Source organism: Hermetia illucens, chromosome 4, assembly GCF_905115235.1.
Source record: "Hermetia illucens chromosome 4, iHerIll2.2.curated.20191125, whole genome shotgun sequence".
NCBI classification, from domain to species: Eukaryota; Metazoa; Arthropoda; class Insecta; order Diptera; family Stratiomyidae; genus Hermetia; species Hermetia illucens.
Genome location: NC_051852.1, coordinates 80718079 through 80736387, shown reverse-complemented (window position 1 = coordinate 80736387; position 18309 = coordinate 80718079). Strand labels below are relative to the sequence as shown.

The 18309-nt window shown below is 39.4% G+C and overlaps 1 protein-coding gene across 12 annotated transcripts in view; it reads right to left on the bottom strand.

The window, feature by feature from the left end:
• Positions 1–1895: 1895 nt before the first annotated feature.
• LOC119656231 (sodium/hydrogen exchanger 3) overlaps positions 1896–18309 on the bottom strand; it is a 187045-nt gene continuing 170631 nt past the window's right edge. For 11 of the 12 annotated variants that reach the window (XM_038062636.1, XM_038062644.1, XM_038062637.1 and 8 more), the window contains 2 exons: positions 17296–17494; positions 1896–3587 (listed from right to left, as the gene is read on the bottom strand). In XM_038062636.1, coding sequence (XP_037918564.1) covers positions 3212–3587; positions 17296–17494 — 575 coding nt within the window. In that variant the 3' untranslated portion in view covers positions 1896–3211. The remainder of the gene's footprint in view (positions 3588–17295; positions 17495–18309) is intronic. The other variant, XM_038062648.1, reaches the window with a different exon arrangement.

Below are 18309 nucleotides of genomic sequence, written 5' to 3'. Positions count from 1 at the left end.
GCGTCTGACGATTTGCCTCTGCCCTGGTAAGAAACCGTAAAGCCGTCGTCGCTTGACTTTTTTTAAAAGTTTGGGTGCAAGCCCTAAGCGAGGGGTCCGTGGACCAGGAAAGAGGGAGTAAGTTGCTCCCCATTTGGTCCGGTCCTGCATTAAGTTGATGCGGACTTAGGACCCCATCATTCTCAAAACGAGTTGTATGCTAGTTGGCGCTATATATACATAGCTCATACCACTGATGATTCTAGGATACCTGTTATAAATATGGTAATATGCTATTATATATTAATTTAATTTAACCATGCGTCCATACAGAGGGTATTTAAGGGCCTAGACATCACATTGTGGTAGCCTCCTGATTTTTTTTCCAAATTTTCGTTTGTTTCTAAGGATGGGTCCGTGAAAGAAATTATCACTTTCCAGAACTCATCTTGACCTTTCATTTGATACTCCCCATTACTAATAAGGTTTTGTTTTACATAAAACCTTAAAAACAATCTTCCTATTACAATCTTTCTGAGTGCTTATTACAAATTCTTGCAACTGGCTCCCAAAATATCGATATTTGCATAAATATACCGGATTTATCCTTAATTCCTCCTATCCTTTTCCCTTTATGTCTAGTAACAGTCGAGGGGCAGGTTTCTTCTTTTTATTTTTAAAGGAGGCGAATCACTCACAAGGATCGGCCGTATTCCTTGACGTTGTACAAGCATTTAACAAGGTCAGGAATGAACAAACAACAAAGTTGGAGTCACTCTGTATACATCGAACTCCACTGTTACATCTCAAATCTGGAGACTCACATGAAAGAAATTGAGCAATAGTTGACCCGCTGGAGAATCGTTGACATACCAAACTATCCATTCCTCAGTCTAAAGAAGTAAAATACCTGGGACTATACCTAGATAGGAGGCCTACTTGGAAGAAACATATTGGTGCCAAAGATATTTAGGTTAATCTGAGATTGTAAAAATGGCTCTTGCTACTTAAAAAATTTCCATAAAGCTAATCTGGACTAATGGGGCATAACTTTGCATGCACACAATATCGGAAGAAACGCCCACAAACAAATGTAATGCATTAAAAATCCGCATGCACTGGGGTGCAGAGATACAGTATCCTTACAAAATTGCATAGAAAACTGCATGTGACAGACAGAGGGATAGACGAATAATTGGACCGGCAGACAGACAAATAGTTAGACAGACAGAAATCAATTTTAAAAAAAGTTTTATTTTTCGAGAAATGTCAAAAACCATAGAATATTGAAGTCTTTACGAACGAACTTGTTCTCCGCAGATTTCAATGGTTGGTTAAGTGTCAGCCTATCGAGCTCGTTATCCAGGGCTCGACGCCCGAATCGTTATAGATGTTTGTGTTCGCCTGCTTATGTTTGTCATGAGTACAAAATTAAGTGTGATAGTGACGTAACTCCGCAAATGACGATCACAAACCCTTTTTGTAACACCCCGCATTTTAGGAAGTGGGTGGGGATTTTACTAGTCACTATTTATCTTTCGCATGTTAATACCCTTTGAGTTGAGAATTAAAAATTCACTCAGAGCATTTTCTGCTTGCCGTAAAAGGCGAGTAACAAAAATTTGTGGGCTACCAACCTGTAAATTTCGAACCTTTACCGCTATCGAAGCGTCAACAACGTCTCTGATAGCGACAGACCACACGCCTCTGACAGGAACTGGCCGGACTAGAATTGGTTTATTCTGGCTTTTTTTTAAACGCTTCTATAGATTTCAAAGCTGGAAAAATTATCCTAACTAATACGAACAGTAGATTGCAATGCAATGCAATATTTCTGCGGATTTGCCCAGATCTCCCAGATTTCAATGATAAAAAGGTGTAACTTTTTGCATCATTAATAAATAATTACGTTTTCTATCGTGTGTGAAATAAAACATTTATTTCATTTGAAATTTATTTCTATTAAAAAGTGTTAAAAACTCGCAACGTAAATCAATGTGCAAAAATGTTTTCTTCTTGAACAACTATGATCAATTTTTCTTTTAAGTTTTAGGCCTAATATTAAATACTATCGTATTAAACATAGTTTATTGTTAATTTTTGGCTCACTTTTACAAACTAAAACAAGTTTACTTCCATCTGCTAATCCGTTCCTAGTATCCTAATGTCTGTTCACGATCATTTGCAGTAATTTGATGTATGCGATCACGGTTGTGTGACGTGAATAGACATTAAGTAAACAATCACTTTCTGATTTAAAGCTGCAATTTGATTTAAGGGTAATTGCATTATTTTGAACTTAACTGCTTTATTGTTCAATGAGATTGAAATGTATTTTTGAATCTAACTAATTGATTACCAAGCCTCAAATGTTTTGTGTATTTTGGTAAATTGCAAGTTTAGTATCAAATGGTAATCAAATGGAATATGGGAAATGCAAGCACTGTAAACTTTTAAAAAAATAATATTTGATGAGATTTAGCCACTTTACTCATTTCTTTAATTGTGTGACAGATTAGCAATAAAGAGCTTATTAATGGTTCAATTTCTGATAAAACAAAAAAAACTAATTATTTCGTGTTTTTTTCTCTCGAAAATTTCACTAATTTGTTTTTTTTTTTACATTTGTTTTTTTGAAAATTTCCTAATATCCTACGGAAGTAAAGGAAGAAGACGATTTCTCTATAATGAGTTGGTTCTATTCATCGATTTTCGCCCTAATTTATTTATCTTCAGAAGCAAAACCATGCTGTAATGCCTTCCAACAAAAATGAAAGAAATGCAAGTCGATTAGACCCACTAGCAGATCCTTTGCTTTTTACAAAATTAAAGAAACCAATGCTGGTTAGCACACTTTTAACCTAATTAGATTAATACTTGTTCTACTGCGATGTTATTCGCGAAGTTTTGAATTTTCTAGATTCGGTAGATGCACTCTTTTCCTTTGTCAGCCTATTTTAGTTTAATTTTTTTTTAATTTAGAAAAATAATATTTGTTTCGTTAAACAGTTTTCTCTCTTCTTTCATTTAGATGTTATCCTGTATCAAACACGTTCATCAACTTTTTCTTCTAATACTAACGCACGCTCAAATCTTTCATACATTCGCACCATTCATTACAAAAAGTTCACTCAATTATTTGTTCGTCACTGCTGCTTCGGCTTCTATTCGGGAAAAGTTTGAACTTTAACCAGTTGTCTAAGGATAGCGACGTCAGTTGATCCCACCGATCTCAGGTACGTTGATTGCCTGAATCTTTTCGTCTGCGATTCGATACACTTGCATTGACAATATGATCATCATCGTATACGTCGAAATCCTCTTCCTCGTCATCGTCGTCCTCATCATCGGAGTTTGGGATGGCATTCGGGGATGTTAAAAGCGCAGTAGTGAGTGGGTTCTGATTCAACTGCCTATTGGGTACTTTAGGGGATGGTATGGGCTTAGGAAGTAAAGGTTCACGTCCGACCTTTTCGCCAGAATCGGATACCAACTCCTTTTCATTCTCGGTGTCGCTGCTGCACTCTCTGTGATTTAAAGTTCGGTGAATCCAGTCATCAGCTTCTGAGAAGGATTTGGAGTGATTACTCTCTTCCGGTATAACTTTTCTGGAAAGATGAAAAGGACACAATTGTAGTTACGGTTGTAAATAAAGGAGTATGTAAATCAGCTGAAATTGAAGAATACAAACTGTACTAGACACAGCTAACCTCTTCCATTTATGCAAAAAAGCACGAGTTATATTATAGATTTAGGTCTGAAAATGTATTACTTTTATATTTTTATTTTCCAAGTTGTCCCAATCGTGGCAAATTTCGGATTTTACCTAATACTAGCATTAAGTGCCAAGTATTTTGGCTCTAACGATCCTACCTACTTAATGATAAAGGGGCTCTGGTGGTGGTGGCTGATGATAGGTTAAAGGGAGAATCCGTCGAGAATTCCACAAACATCGAGAACGTATGCAGAATGTTGTATTTCCGCATGTTTTGAACCAGACTGTGTGAGAGTCCTAGGGCATCAAGAGAAGCCTTGAGGGAATTAGGTACAATACCTACTGCTGACAAAATTATGAGAACTACAACCATCCGCTCGAGATGCCACATTTCTTTGATTTTCCGAGCTAGTGGCTCATAATTCACCTCCTTCTACACGTATTTCCGTTCAATGTATCTATTATAGGGGATAGCAACACCAATAATATACGCAGAGCGACCCCTCTTGTCAATCAACAGCACGTTAGACTTGTTGTGTGATATGTGGCGATCAGTTAGAATTTGCCGGCCCCAATAGATGCTGTAAACATAACTGTCAAGTACTGCTTCCGGCTCATATCAGCCATCTGGACGTGTTCCTATGATCAGCCCATGCTTGTATGTAAGGTTTTGATGAATCACTTTACATAGAGACTTATGCCTGTTTGTGCACTGCACTGGTGCCATTACAGTGTAGCCAGAAATGAGATGGTTCAACGTCTCTAACGTCGAAACACACATTCTGCACTGAGCGTTCTCCGCTCACTCTTTCATTATGAGCTTTTTATAAGCTAGGTTAGCAACCACGCCGTCCAGGCACACATAAATACGCCCGTCTCAGCAAAGAGCTCCCCACTACACAGCCATCTGTTCGACAAATGCAGATCCATAAATGGCTGTTGGAGACAATTCATGTGTTTACCGTGCATTGCTCCCGACTTCCATTCATCGATCCGCTTTTGGTCTGACTTCACCCCATTCAGAGGATTGAAAGATCGATCCTTCAAGTTAAGTGGAGTCAGCTGCCTTACAAACAGCTGCATGCTAGGGACTCACCTGCTTTAAAATAAGTGCGTAGCGAGTCGACTTGGCGGTAATGTTTCCACGTCGACCACGCCCCAACCTCAGATGTCCCGAGGCAAGTTCATCCGATTCATTGAGAATTGGGGTAATGCACTCGAAATTTGGACTTAGTAGTCCGTATTAGCCGCTGGACGTTTTTCAGAGTGAAGGTATAGCGGATATATTCAGTGCGCCAATTTTATTCTTCCCTAAGAGATGCCATTTCAGTACCAGCTTTAAACGTTGCAGGAATTCGAAAGCAGAGCATCTTTAAGATCACCCGCTCGAGCATGGGTTTCTTGCTCTTCTGCTGACCAATCCACTAATAGTGGATGTTATGAATTCGTAGACGGTTCTAAAGCAAATAATCGGCCTTGTGTCCGCAGGGTCCTGCATTGTGTTCTTTTTAGAGAGAAGGTAGGTATTTCCCGCAGTGAGAAAGGGTGGAAATTCCTCCGGTCGACTAATGACTTGATTTATGCTATACGTCAACCGACTGTGCATACTGGTAAATTTTTTATACCAGAAATTCTGTACCAGATCCAGACCAGGAACCCACCAGTTCTTCGATCGTTTTGGCACGTTTATATTATGTAGCTATTATACTACATGTCTCCGTTCATTTTACTAAATACCTCGATAACTTCAGCGTAATCTATTCCCTTAAAAATGTTATTCTTATTGAAACAAATCGAATTTGATTCATCGTAGATCGAAGATAATTTTAAAGTTTTGTTTTATTAAATTCGATTCACTGTCATTTTTATCTGTCTGTCACACGCACTTTTCTCGAAAACAGCAAAACCGATTCGAATGAAATTTGGTGGACGGATGGGAACTATGAAATCCCACGGATACAGGGAGTGGGATATACCCATATGGGGTCTCAAATGAAAAGTCTCGATTAGTACCTTCAGAAACTAATATTAGTTTGGACGTGGATTGTAAAGTGCGCGAGTAGGAAGTCAAAATCGGCACACTTAAAGTGATACAGGACTCATTTCGGAAACTACCCAACTCAAAAATCTGAAAAAAAACAAGAAGGTGTGTTTATATGAAATCTATGCCTCAAAATATGTCCCATTCCGATATCTGCTCAAATAAACTGACTAATAGTATATTACTACTAGAGGTTAACTGAAAACTCCTCTTAAGTTCATCCTAGGAAAACTAACTTTTACACCAGCATATCGTACCTATGCATGCTAAGTTTCATGAAAATCTGGCTATTAGTGTCAAAATTATAACAGTTTAAACTTAGTTTACCATGGAGAATATACATAAATTAATAAAAAAATCAACGAAACAACAGGGAAGGAGGAAGAGCTGAGTGCGTTTGGGCGGAGCAGAAAAATGCGTTCTTCACCGCAGCGATCAGCGAAAAAGGCAGCGAGGGCTGACATACCCGATGTGGCACCGGGGCGCCCAAATAAAGAGGAAGCCTTATCAAGTGGCGCGACTGACCGTGCGGAGATGGTAATTCAAATACCTTGTGTGCCCCTGTTCCGAAAGAAAGCTCAGTCAGAATCGCTAGTTCTGAGTAGATGGATTCGGACACAAACCGAATGCAAGAGCAGTCGACCATCCTAGCCGAAGAGGAAAGGCTCATCAGGAAATGCGCAGCAGTGATGAAGCGTATGCGGTCGGCAACGCTCCTCCAGAGGAACGTCAGCAAAAGCATCAAAACCGGACTGATGGAACTGGAGGAACTATTGGACCGCATCTTCTTCTATAGGCGAACGTGGAGAGCAGCGGAAGACGATTGGAGAGCAGAAATAGCCGCAATCCTTGCTGAGAACGCTGCTTGCGCCAAACGGACCGCAGATAGCCCTCTGCAAAGCGAACTGGGGCAAAAACCGAGGTGCCTGAAGGAGATTTTATCGAAGTAGTTTCCAGGGCCCAAAAAAGGAGGCGAAGAAGGAAAAAAGGAAACAACCGACTACGCCACCAGAGAGAGATCTGTCCAAAGACAAGGAGGCTGTCAACCAAAAGCCAGGAGCAGAAAAGACGAGGAAACGAAGAAGGACTAGACCGTCGGCTCTGCTCAATAAGCCGACGGAAGGCAAGACATTCGCGTCTTTAGTGAAATCTGCTACAGGATGAAACCCGAAGATAACGGAGCAGAGGTGTCTTTCATACAGAAAACGAGGAGTGGCGAAGTTCCCGTCGAACTGGACCCAAAGACGACCAATAACAGTACGTTCTGCGAAGCGGTCAAGGGGTTATTGGGGGAGAATGCTCTTGTTTCCAGCCTTAAGCCCATGTGCTCTCTAGGAATTCGAGGTCTTGACTGCTTCACAGAAAAGGTCGAAGTGGAGGAGGCGATAAAGCGTGAATGTCCAGAGGTAACCAATGCTCAGGTAGGTATCCCCTCTGTAAATGCCCGAGGCCAAGAGTTCGCCGCCCCAGGCGCCACAAGTGCGTACTGAGTAGAGTGTCATAAGTTCCGCCGCTTGGCACACGGTTTGCACGCCAACGAGGAAGCATGCGCCATAGAGGCAGTATAACAGCAGTATAGATCAGCAAAAAGGAGATTCCGCAGCGCTATAAATAAAAGCAAGGCTCGCGGCTGGCAGAACCTTGTCAACGAGGTGAATGAGGACCCGTGGGGACGTGGCTATAAGCTTATTACACGGAAAATCGGAGCTTTGCGGAGGCCCTGTATACTAAGTACCGATCAGATGGACTGCATTGTGCGAGCATTGTTCTCCAGACATTCTGTACGGGTTGATGTCGGAAAGGGTCGAGGATTGCCTCCTTTTCACAATGAGAGCGGTTCTCACTATGAAAAACAAGAAGGCGTCAGGTCCTGATGACATCCCGGCGGAAGTTAACAAACGGGTGTTCCGGGAACGCCCAAATTTGCTGCATAAGGCGTTCAAGGCTTGCTTGAAGGAGGGTATTTCTGCTTGTCGTTGGAAAGTGATCAGACTCGCGCTGATTAGCAAGGGAGTTCCCGTCTGGATATCGATTGCTGTGTATGCTTGATACGGCTGGGAAAGTGCTCGAGAAGCTCATCAGGAGTAGACTCGCTGAAGCGATCCGCGCTGCCGGGGACTTATCCCCAAGGGAGTTCGGGTTCAGAACAGGGAGATCCACAGTAGATGCTATTATGGAGGTCGTAGATGCGGTTCATCGAGCCGAGGCACACATCCGCCGATCTCGACGGATAGTGCTCCTCATAGCGCTTGATGTTAGAAATGCCTTCAATTCCGTAAGATGGACAAATATGCTAGACACATGAGAAAACTCATTCCACGTACCAAACTATCTCTTGCGGATATTGAGGGATTATCTGAAAGACCGCTCCCTGCCTTATGAGACGCTAGATGGCCAAAGGAGAATGGAAATCACGTCGGGAGTAATGCAGGGATCCATCCTAGGGACGGACCTCTGGAAGGCTTCCTATGATAATCTGCTTAGGCTCGATATGCCCGAAGAGTCGCGCCTGGTCAGTTATGCAGACGACGTTGCGGCACTTGTTGCCGGACGCACTGTTGAACAGGCGCAAAGCAGACTTGGCATATTGATGCGGCGGGAAAGCAGATGGATGACTGCTTACGGTTTCAACCTTGCGCTGGAAAAAACCGAAGTAGTCGGCTTGACCCTGCGTCCCATTTCGATCGGCAAGTTGACTATAGAGTCAAAACCAGCGGTTTAATGCTCGATTCGAAGATGAGCTTCTTCGAGCAAATCAAAGCAGCAGCAGACAGGGCTACAGCTGGAATCACGGCTTTGAGCTGGCTAATAGCGAATGTTGTCTACTAGGAGACGTCTCTTTATGGGAGCAACGCAGTCGGTTCTGCTCAATGGACTGACTCCCTTGACAAGTAGGTGCATCGTAAGCGCCTTGCTCAAGTGCAGGGGCGGGGAGCTTTACGAGTAGCGTCTGCTTATCGCACCGTCTCCGAACCGGCTGTGATGGTGATAGCAGGAGTGATCCCCGTTGCCGTCCTTGCCAAGGAGCGCAAATCTATCTACCGCCGTAAGGGAGAGAACTTAAGAGAGATGGTTGCCCGTGAAGAACATCATCGGGGGGAGGTTTTCAGTCTTACCTGCACAGGATTGGGAAGGCGCAATCTCCTGATTGTGTTCTGCAATGGAGTGGCGGACGGCGCTGAACACACATTTTGCTTTTCCTTTGGTGAAAGGAATTCCCTGATTCGAAGGCTGCCAAAGCCAGGGGAGCGGGGGGCCTAGCCCAAAGTAATGTGTCAAACGGTTCCAGGCTAGTTCTCTGATGATAGGGAGGTATTTAATTGGTAGTCCGTCAGCGTACTGTTGCTACTTCCCCCAGGCCTTTTTAAAGCTTTGTGTAAAACAAAACCTTATTAAAATCGATTCTTCTTCTCTGTCTGTCACGCCCGATTTACCCCAAAACGGCTAAACAATTTTTTACGAAATTTGGTAAGAAGGAATGTGAAAATCTTTATATATAGTGGTGCTATTTTGTGTTGAGTGTCAGGGAGAGTTTTTAACGAATATGGCCGTGTGGAGTATTGGATGAAAGGGCTCGATTAGTACCTTTCGAAAATGATCTTGTTTCTGATATAGAGGAGTGAAAGAATGTGTACACCAAAAATTGAAGCAGGTCTCATTCTCAGAACCTATCCAACCGGAAAATCTGAAAAAAATCACAATAGTGCATCTCTACGAAATCTAGGCCTCAAATACATCTGGTTCCGATGTCTGCGCAAATAAAGTTAATAATAGTAATATTTCCATATTTTAGAAATTTTCCTGGGAACCCCCCTTAGGTTCATTCAAGAAGTACAAGGCATTGCTGTAATGGATAATATAAGGCACAATTCGGTAAAGTTTGAAGAAAATCCAGTGTTTATTGTTTTAGGAATTTGTATACCAATATCAATTACTCCAGACAGAAATATGTGTGGATGTAAGTATATATACGTATTAATGAAGTTTGCGGGTAGTGTCTAATTCAGATAGGTATATTTGTGTATACGCGCATGGATATGTACAGTATTTGGTAATAAAAGTGAAATGTTTGCTTAGGGTGAGGACAATATCTTTGTTTGCAATATGAACGTATATATTGTAGTTTGGAAAAATATGAAGGAATATGTTGGATTTGTAGCTATATATGGACGGAAAAATGAGTTTAGAAGTTTCTTACATAAAATGAATACAAAACCTTTATACCCAAAGCGCGAGCTTCCGGTACTCCAACTTCTCCTCCTTCACATTTGCTAATAATACTGAACTCCTAGTGTGCAGTGTATGAGGTTAACTGCAATCAATAGAGTGCTTTCCAGATCAAATTGTTTGTGCGAATGGCTTTTTCAAAAATAGAGAGCAATGGAATTTTTAACTATGTACACACGGAACTATCAAGCACTCGTCATTTCTCACATAGAAAAACATAAAACCTTTTATACCTGAAGCGTCTAGCTTCCGGTTTCCCGCGCTGTTATTGTTTTAAGTTTAGAAAAACTTCTTTCACACGATGAAACTGAGGCACACAAAGTGAAGCGCCATTTAATAATAAATTGAAGGTTTTCATGAGCTGTCCATCTGGCAGCAAGGTCCAAAATTTAGCTTAAAATCTATAAATAATCTGGTATAAGCCGCTTAGTGGTATGGAGCATATCACTTTCAGGAATATGGGGACTATGTTGAAACTGCCTTTTAGCCTTGTTTACGATTTTATTAAGACAATTTCTGGAGAAAAAACCCCGCAGGACTCAAGGCCCGAGGTGGGCCAACGTTTTTCTAGCCTTAAATTAATCTGGGTTATCTAGTGTGGTTCATTTGAAACAAAAGTAACAGGAACATGATACGTCAGAGTATATCGGAGAACCTGATAGGGCACAGTAAACCCCCTAGGAGTGGCTCATATAGGGGCTTTAGGAATATTAAATTATGTATAGAAGTAAAGCGATTTAATCTTGAACTGTGTTTTTCTCCATGGAACTAAATGGATTTAATGAATGTGCTGTTGTTAAAATATATATGGTAGCTTAAATCCTTTATTTCAAAAATTAATATTGTGTAATCATTATTTTCAACCCTCCGTACTTTACTTAATTTGTTTCCGTCGATTTTCTTTTATTTTCGTATTTCACTGATTATCATTATGTAATTAATTCTGATCTTTTGTGCAGTGTTGGATATACTAACTTAGGTATCTGACTCCATGTGTTAGTAGTATTTGAAAACTAGTGTAAGTTACATACTTCTTTACATGAATATGATTTATTATACTTACTTAGCCAAAATTTGTTTAGTTTGCTTTTAAGCTTATTTAGTTTTTTTTTTTAATTTAAGTAATGTGTATTGTGCGTGCCGTAACTTGTGTTATGTGTGTGGGGTTTAGTTTCAGCATAAAGAAAATGTATTCCATTCGTTCTCTACTCCTCTAAAATAAAAAGAAATATGTTTAATGAATTTATAACGTCGAATAGATTTAAACATATGAAATCGCTTTGGTAATTAATTGGTTGCAAGATAATATTGTTATCACACATTTGGTGTTTTAGTATACTGTAAATATATTCTTGTAGGTTGGTTGGTTAGAACGAATATTTATTAATATCTATAATTTATGATGAAATTATACTAGATCTAAATGAAGTGATAAAAAACTGGCGTCTGCTTTTAAATCACTTTAGCTACATGTGACGCTGCATTTTCCGTGCCCGTTAGAAAAACGCGATGGTTGAATTGGAGCCCCAGCCTTTCAATCTCGTTGCCGCGGGTATAACCTTGGTTGTTGACGACGTTTCACTGGTATGACCTACGAATGAAGTCTATCAGTTCTTCAATGGGGGGGGGGGGGGGACCCCAATACGGGGCACTAGTAGGAAAAAACGTCCAAATGTCATGTGACAAAGTCTTGCGAAAAACGCTGGTGACCCTTCCTCAACATACAGTAGGTGAGAATGCGGGAGAACGAAGAAGGGGCGGTATTAGCGAATCCTTTGTTGCCGAACAAGCGACCAAAAAGAAAAGGTTTCTTCATGGAGGAAAGCGAAGCCGCCGCAAATTCCGAGAAAAGTTGGTAGTTTCTCGATTACAGTCTTAACAAAAATCGGAGCAACAAAAGTGGTGATAGGTGAACTGAATCAAGTGAACGCAGAAGCGGATGTGATGCTGGAGGTAAATAAATTCAGCAAAAAGTCAGAGGATAGTTTTCACGGGCGGATAGTAAAGGTGCTAGATGAGCAGGCCTTCATATCTGCAGCTGTTATGCTTCTACTTGTGCAAACGTAGGGCAATATTGGGACACGCCATTAGAGAGCGGTGGAAAGATTGACTAAAGCGATCTATAATACAATGTCATGAGGAGAGAGTAGCTTTGAAGGAAAATAATGAATAACAATAAGAGTCCCAGCCAGAAACTGACCCTGCGTACCATGCGGGGATTATTCTTAAATGATTTATTATATCTATAAATCAGCGCGCTTACGTTTGCACTAATAAAGTCATGTGAATGTTTGTTTTTATGAGTGGTTAGTTTACAACCTACCTATACGTATGGAAGGTACTTTTTTCTGGGTAAACTTTGGCAATATATTGAGAGAGGTTTGCAATAAAGAAGCAGTAACTCGTAATTTAATTTTCAAAACTTCCTTTCGAAAAGAAGAAATCTTTAAATATTAATATATTATAGTAAATACGGTCTCACAAAATTAAGGGACAAGCAGTATGTAAATCAAATCCTAATGTAACTTTAAGCAAAAAAAAATTTTTTTTCCACATCTTAACTCTTTAGCTGCTACAAGCAATTGATTTTCTAAAAAGAATCGCCCCGTTTATAGTACTTTAACGGTAATTATTTTAAAACTATGATGGAAATAAACACTGAATCATAGACTACCTTAAAGTATTATATGGAAGTTAATTTATAAAAATAAAATAATTTATATACAAGTGATGGCTCCGAAAAACAAAAAAAAACACCAAAATTTTGCTGTTTAATGTAAGTTTTCTCGAATTTTAACATACAAAATATACGACTTTTCTTGTAAAAGATGAATCTTCTAAATGAAACAAAGCACCAAATACTTGAACCTAAACACACGAACTATTAGGTAGTTAAAGAATATTAGGTAATTGACATAATCGATTTCGTTTTTAGAAAGATACCATTAACACTTCAGTGCAATTTAGATAGTTGAATTACTAAAAAAAATAATTACTATTATCAAACCTAAAAGATAGCTCGAAAACGATCTCGCCAAATCTGATTCTGGGAATATTTTGACATGTTCTTCGTACTTAGAGTAGATAACAGCTCAGTAGGTGGTAGGAGATAAGCAAAGAAGATTTCCTAATCCACAGTAGTCGAATGCAAAAGTTTTTCGTAGGCCTGAAGCGAGCAAGAGAAGCAGGGAAATTTGTCCCCACCCCTGGGACCGACACAGCCGCAATAGGAAATTATATTCTCCCAAACCAGTTGACAGGTAAAGGGTAAACTTTTTTATACAGAAAGTCTTACCTACCAGACAGACAGAAAGAGACAAATGTGGCTTCAACTGGGTAGAGCATCTCCACATAATTGTAATGAGATTACATTCTTCCTTAACGAAGAATATCATAAACATAGCTCATTACAGACCAGAGATATGGTCTGCAGATGATCCAGGAAATGAAATTATAAGGGAATTAAATACTTCACTCTTTATGTATCCTCATACAGCGGGGCAAATTGCGAAAACCACCACTTCGACGAGCAAAATATGGTTCGACATTGAAAAGGTCTAGAAGGAAAAAATGGCATCGAAATTTGTTGAAGTGTTAGAGGAACAAAGCCTGCAGACGCTAAACCAGAACAGGGAAGCCGATAGCATTGATGCAGAGTCGCAATCAATACGGCTGCAAAAAACCATCGGACACGAAACTTGCCAGCAGGCAATCGATGAGAAAACTGTTGCATATAAAAATAAGTCGTATGGATGAGGATGATCCCACCCGGAAAGTCCATAAGGGTATCTATGGTAGAAAAAGACGAGGCAGACCCTGCCTAAGTTGGAGCGATGGCGTAGGTCAGGACGGCAGACAGCTTTTAGGGATATCGAATTGGTGGACCTCGGCGCAAAACCGGAATGTCTGGAGTTCCTTATTCAGGCAGGCCTAGACCGGATACCGGTTGTTGCGCCGTTGATGATGATGATATAAAAATATTAGGAGTGACCTACAAGTGTCAAACGAGGCAAATACGTAGAATTAAGACGTACCCGTAAATTTTCAAAAAAAGAAAAGCATATAAATGACAAAATCGGCAGATTGAATGATAATTGAATCTGGGCGTTTTGAATCTGGATTTTAAAAAAAAGATATGATAATCGATGGGGCAATAATCCAATTTGGAAGTGTCAAAATCATAACGGTACAATAAAGTTCTATAGTGCTCTGTAGGAGGTAATGTAGTCAGCATTGCGCTGGCCCGGGATTATTACCGGGATTTGGCTCAGGTATTAATTCACAGCTGAGTCGTATAGTATCCGATATCCAGTCACGATACAAATCAGTGGGATTTGATCCGTGACCTTTCGCAGCAACAGCCTAGCACTTTATAATCCAACAGATGCCAGCTGATCCTAATAGTCGCGTGAGGAGAAGGAGACTTTGGTGATCTTTGACGAGGTAGCGAAGGTTTAGGCGTAGAAGCAAAACGATTTAGTGTCGCGTTTTGTTTTATTTGCAACTGTCTTCGAACAAATCAACAGTTTTGTGTACTTGCTCGCCACATTGCCTCCTACTATAAGTATTATAATCCTGTACTGTACCGTTACGAGCTTGAATGAAGTGCTCTAATAAACTTCAAGGCCCTGATCCAGTTGGATTGTTGCGCCAACGATTACTATTATTATTGGTTGCAAAGCGGGTGTGAGACGGTCCACATACTTCAAGGGTCGGCTCCCTGAAGCCACTCGACCAAAAAACATGAAAAAATTATGGTGGTCTATTAATATGGTATCTTCGAAATACTCTCCGCTACGATATCTACTCAAATAAAGTTAAATATAGTATATTACTGTGGAATTTCGATAACTCGCACATTGGTTACTCGTATTTTCGGCTAATTCATACAAATTTGTCGGTCTCTAGAGTTGATTTTCTTTATTTTGTATCCCCGACTAATTGCAATCCCGATATTTCGTACCAAATCATCAGTCCATAGACTATAAAAATTATCGGGGTCCTACTGTATTATGATTTGAAAATTTACTGCAAACCGCCCTTGAGTTCATCCCCACAATGTAGCAATGTAGGTTTTAACAAGAAGCATTATATTATATAGTTTGCTGAGTATCCTACTTTTATTAACAAGAAAATCAAGTTTCGCATGGAATTACTACCCTAAGAGATCAAATGTACTGTCTGTCTGTCCGCCACACGAATTTTCTCGAAAATGGTTATAGTGATTAATACCAAATTTCATGGAAAGGTGCGAACTATGAACGCTCACGCATACAGTGAGTTACATCCTTTTACGTCGAATTAAAGAGGGGGCCCCCATACATGCAAAAGGAGGGTGTAAATTGTTTTTTCACCAAATATAGTTATGTGGGGTATTGAATGAGAGGTCTCGGTTAGTATTTTCCGAAGCCGGTATTAGTTTTGACATTTATTAGAAAGGTGAGGAGTGCGGGGGGGGGGGGGGGGGTCGAAAGTGATCATTTATTTAACGGACCCATTCTCAGAAACTACTCAACCGAAAAATCTGACAAAAATCAGGAGGCTAAACCCCATACAAATATGCTTTCAAATAAAGTTAATAATAGTGTATTAGTATAATTTTTAGTAATTGGCTGAAAAATCGCCTTTAAGTTCATCCTAGCATCCAGGCTATAACATAAAACATGATCCTGCCAAGTTTCATGAAAATCGCACTATTACTAACAAAGTTATTATAGGTCAAAGTTGTCGCTTCTTTGCAAATTCAAGACTATTAATGTCAATATCACTCGAAAGTGGATACTCTCACATAATATATGCATATATTACGTGCTACGTATTGATGGGGCAAATGCACACTCAAATGTCTTTATTTAAGAAATACACAAAACCTTTCATACCTGAACCGACTTCTTTATGTTTTATACCATATGGAATTTTATACATAGAGGAATCGCAGATTAAGGGAGAAAACCACATTAGGAGGTTTTCGGGATCGATTTTTTATTGCATAGATGGTTAACTTAGTTTCCAGAATACGCTCCAGAAATGTGGCCCTTTAGATTTTATAGTGGTAGAAGCGAGCGATTATCGGATTCAGGGTCCATCGTCAAGGAAGTAGTCGCTTTATATCCTTACGAAATCTGGCATTGTTATCTAAATAGTGTATTTATAGATAAATACTCATCAATCAATTTCTTGTTCGAGTGCATTTGTACTTATGTAACTGAATTTTGTTCGTAATTAAGAGTGATAAATGTCTTCATATCCGAAAGTGGATTTTTCAAACATTTTTTTTTTCAAACGCATTTTTCTCCAAACGAATTTTCGCTTCTTTGCATAATTATGATTATTCTACTAAATAGTGGAAAATTAAATATTTTTTTTTAACACCTGCAAAATTTCTGATTTTGATTATTTTCAGCTGCATTAAGGTTCGTGTTCTTAGAAAATAAGTGAATGATGTATGGCTTTTTGGTTTCAGATAAAAATTGGAGTCGCTCCGCGTCCCACAGTTGGAGAACTCCTGCTGAATATTGTTGCGTAACTCTTTTATTTTTACCTTAAACATTTCAACGAAATTCTAAGAAGTTGTTAGGAATACGGCCAATATAATGTCCAAAGTCCCATCATTTCTCAAAGAGGTCCGTGAAAAAAGGCTATCTAATGTGGTTTCTCCTCTTAAGTTTAGGTAAGGGGTTTTTAAAAAAATGTTATGACAATATCCTAAACGCGTTTTCCTCAAAGCAGCGTTTTCTGAATCGGCGTGAAGATTAAAGAAACCCTTCGAAAATTGCTTTGAAATTTGGATATGGTGTACTATACAATGCACATTGGTGCTAAATATTTTGAGTTACATTAGGTTTTTGTCGTCGAAAACCGGCAAATTTAGAAAAAGGTGCCATTTTTCCGTTTTCGGGAAAATATTTTTGATTCTAGGTCATTCTATGGAGAATTTCATAATGGTTTGACCCTCGTTTTTATTTTTTTAGATGTTGGGGAAATTCCACAAACACCTTTTATAAGTTTCATCAAGATATCTTTTGAAAAATAAAGTGTATGAACCACTAACGTCCCCCTACACTTTTTGATTGAATACTCCCAATGCATATAGGAATCTAAGGTTTATTAGTCCGAACCCCTTTTTCAATTCTATTTGAAAAAGAATTTTCACATAGACTTGTATAAGAGTTAATGTTTGTTATAATATCACATATATAAATCCGAGTACAATGGACCGCTAAGAGTTGAGCGCTCAGAGGCTTTGCCTCTCCCCCACCTCAAACACGCATATACTACACAATAAAGCGAGAGAAACTTATGCACAAAAATGTTAGACTGTTCAGCGACTTACCCACTTAGCTCGAGTAGTGATCCTTTTTTCGTATTCCTCCTAGTCGGTAAATCGATATTGGTCTGCTGCCGATTATGTACATCTTGTCCACCTGCCTCCGCCAGGCCCGTGCCGATTATGGGTCCTGATCCTGATCCCGAACTCTCACGACGGAATAACCCTATTACAGACTTAGCCTGTTTAGGTTTCGATAAGCCACCTGTTTTTTCGTGTTTTGTTGTTGTTCGTTTTCGAATTATGTGTGTGGGTGTTTTGTTAAGTTCAGCGTGTTGTTTTGAATATGTAATATTTTATTCATGATTCGTTAGGAGCGATAGCAGAATGTGAGAATTTGCAGGCGAGTTTTCAAAATATTTTTTAATTTTACATGACCATTACATAGAGCGGACATACATGGAGGGGAAGAAAAAATAGGATTATGCAATACATTGAATCAATATATCAAATATAGGAAAAAATATTTTGGTGCAATGGCAATTTGTTGGGGCTCCACCACGAGTCAATTCGCTTCAACATGTTGACATTATGGTAAATACCCTTTCTATTGTAAAGTGAAATAACTCAAACATCAGGCAAGTTGCATCTAACATAAGTACATAGTTCCGTACTAATCTCAGAATGTGCTCTCAGAAACATTGTGGTTTTCGCGTTCCCAAATTTTGAATTGATTGGTTTTTACAATAGCAGAAAGTTTGAACCCAAGTCCTGTTCGTTTTTGTATAATTCGCAAAAAAGAATTGAATAGAAACATCAAATAAAGAGAGGGTAGTAATGTTACTGTATCAGGAAGGTACGAGTGAATAATAAAGAACACCAGTTATCTATAGTTCTACTATGCAAAGGTGAATGTGGGATATGAAGATGAAGTGATTTTGTCCGAATGAATATGTAACATGCTAAATGTATGTTACATATTTCCAAGTTGATATGCAGTATGGATAATATCAATTGGTGTTGAACTAACAACTGCGTAAACTTAAATGTTTTGGATAGTTTGTGCCTTTACAATGGATT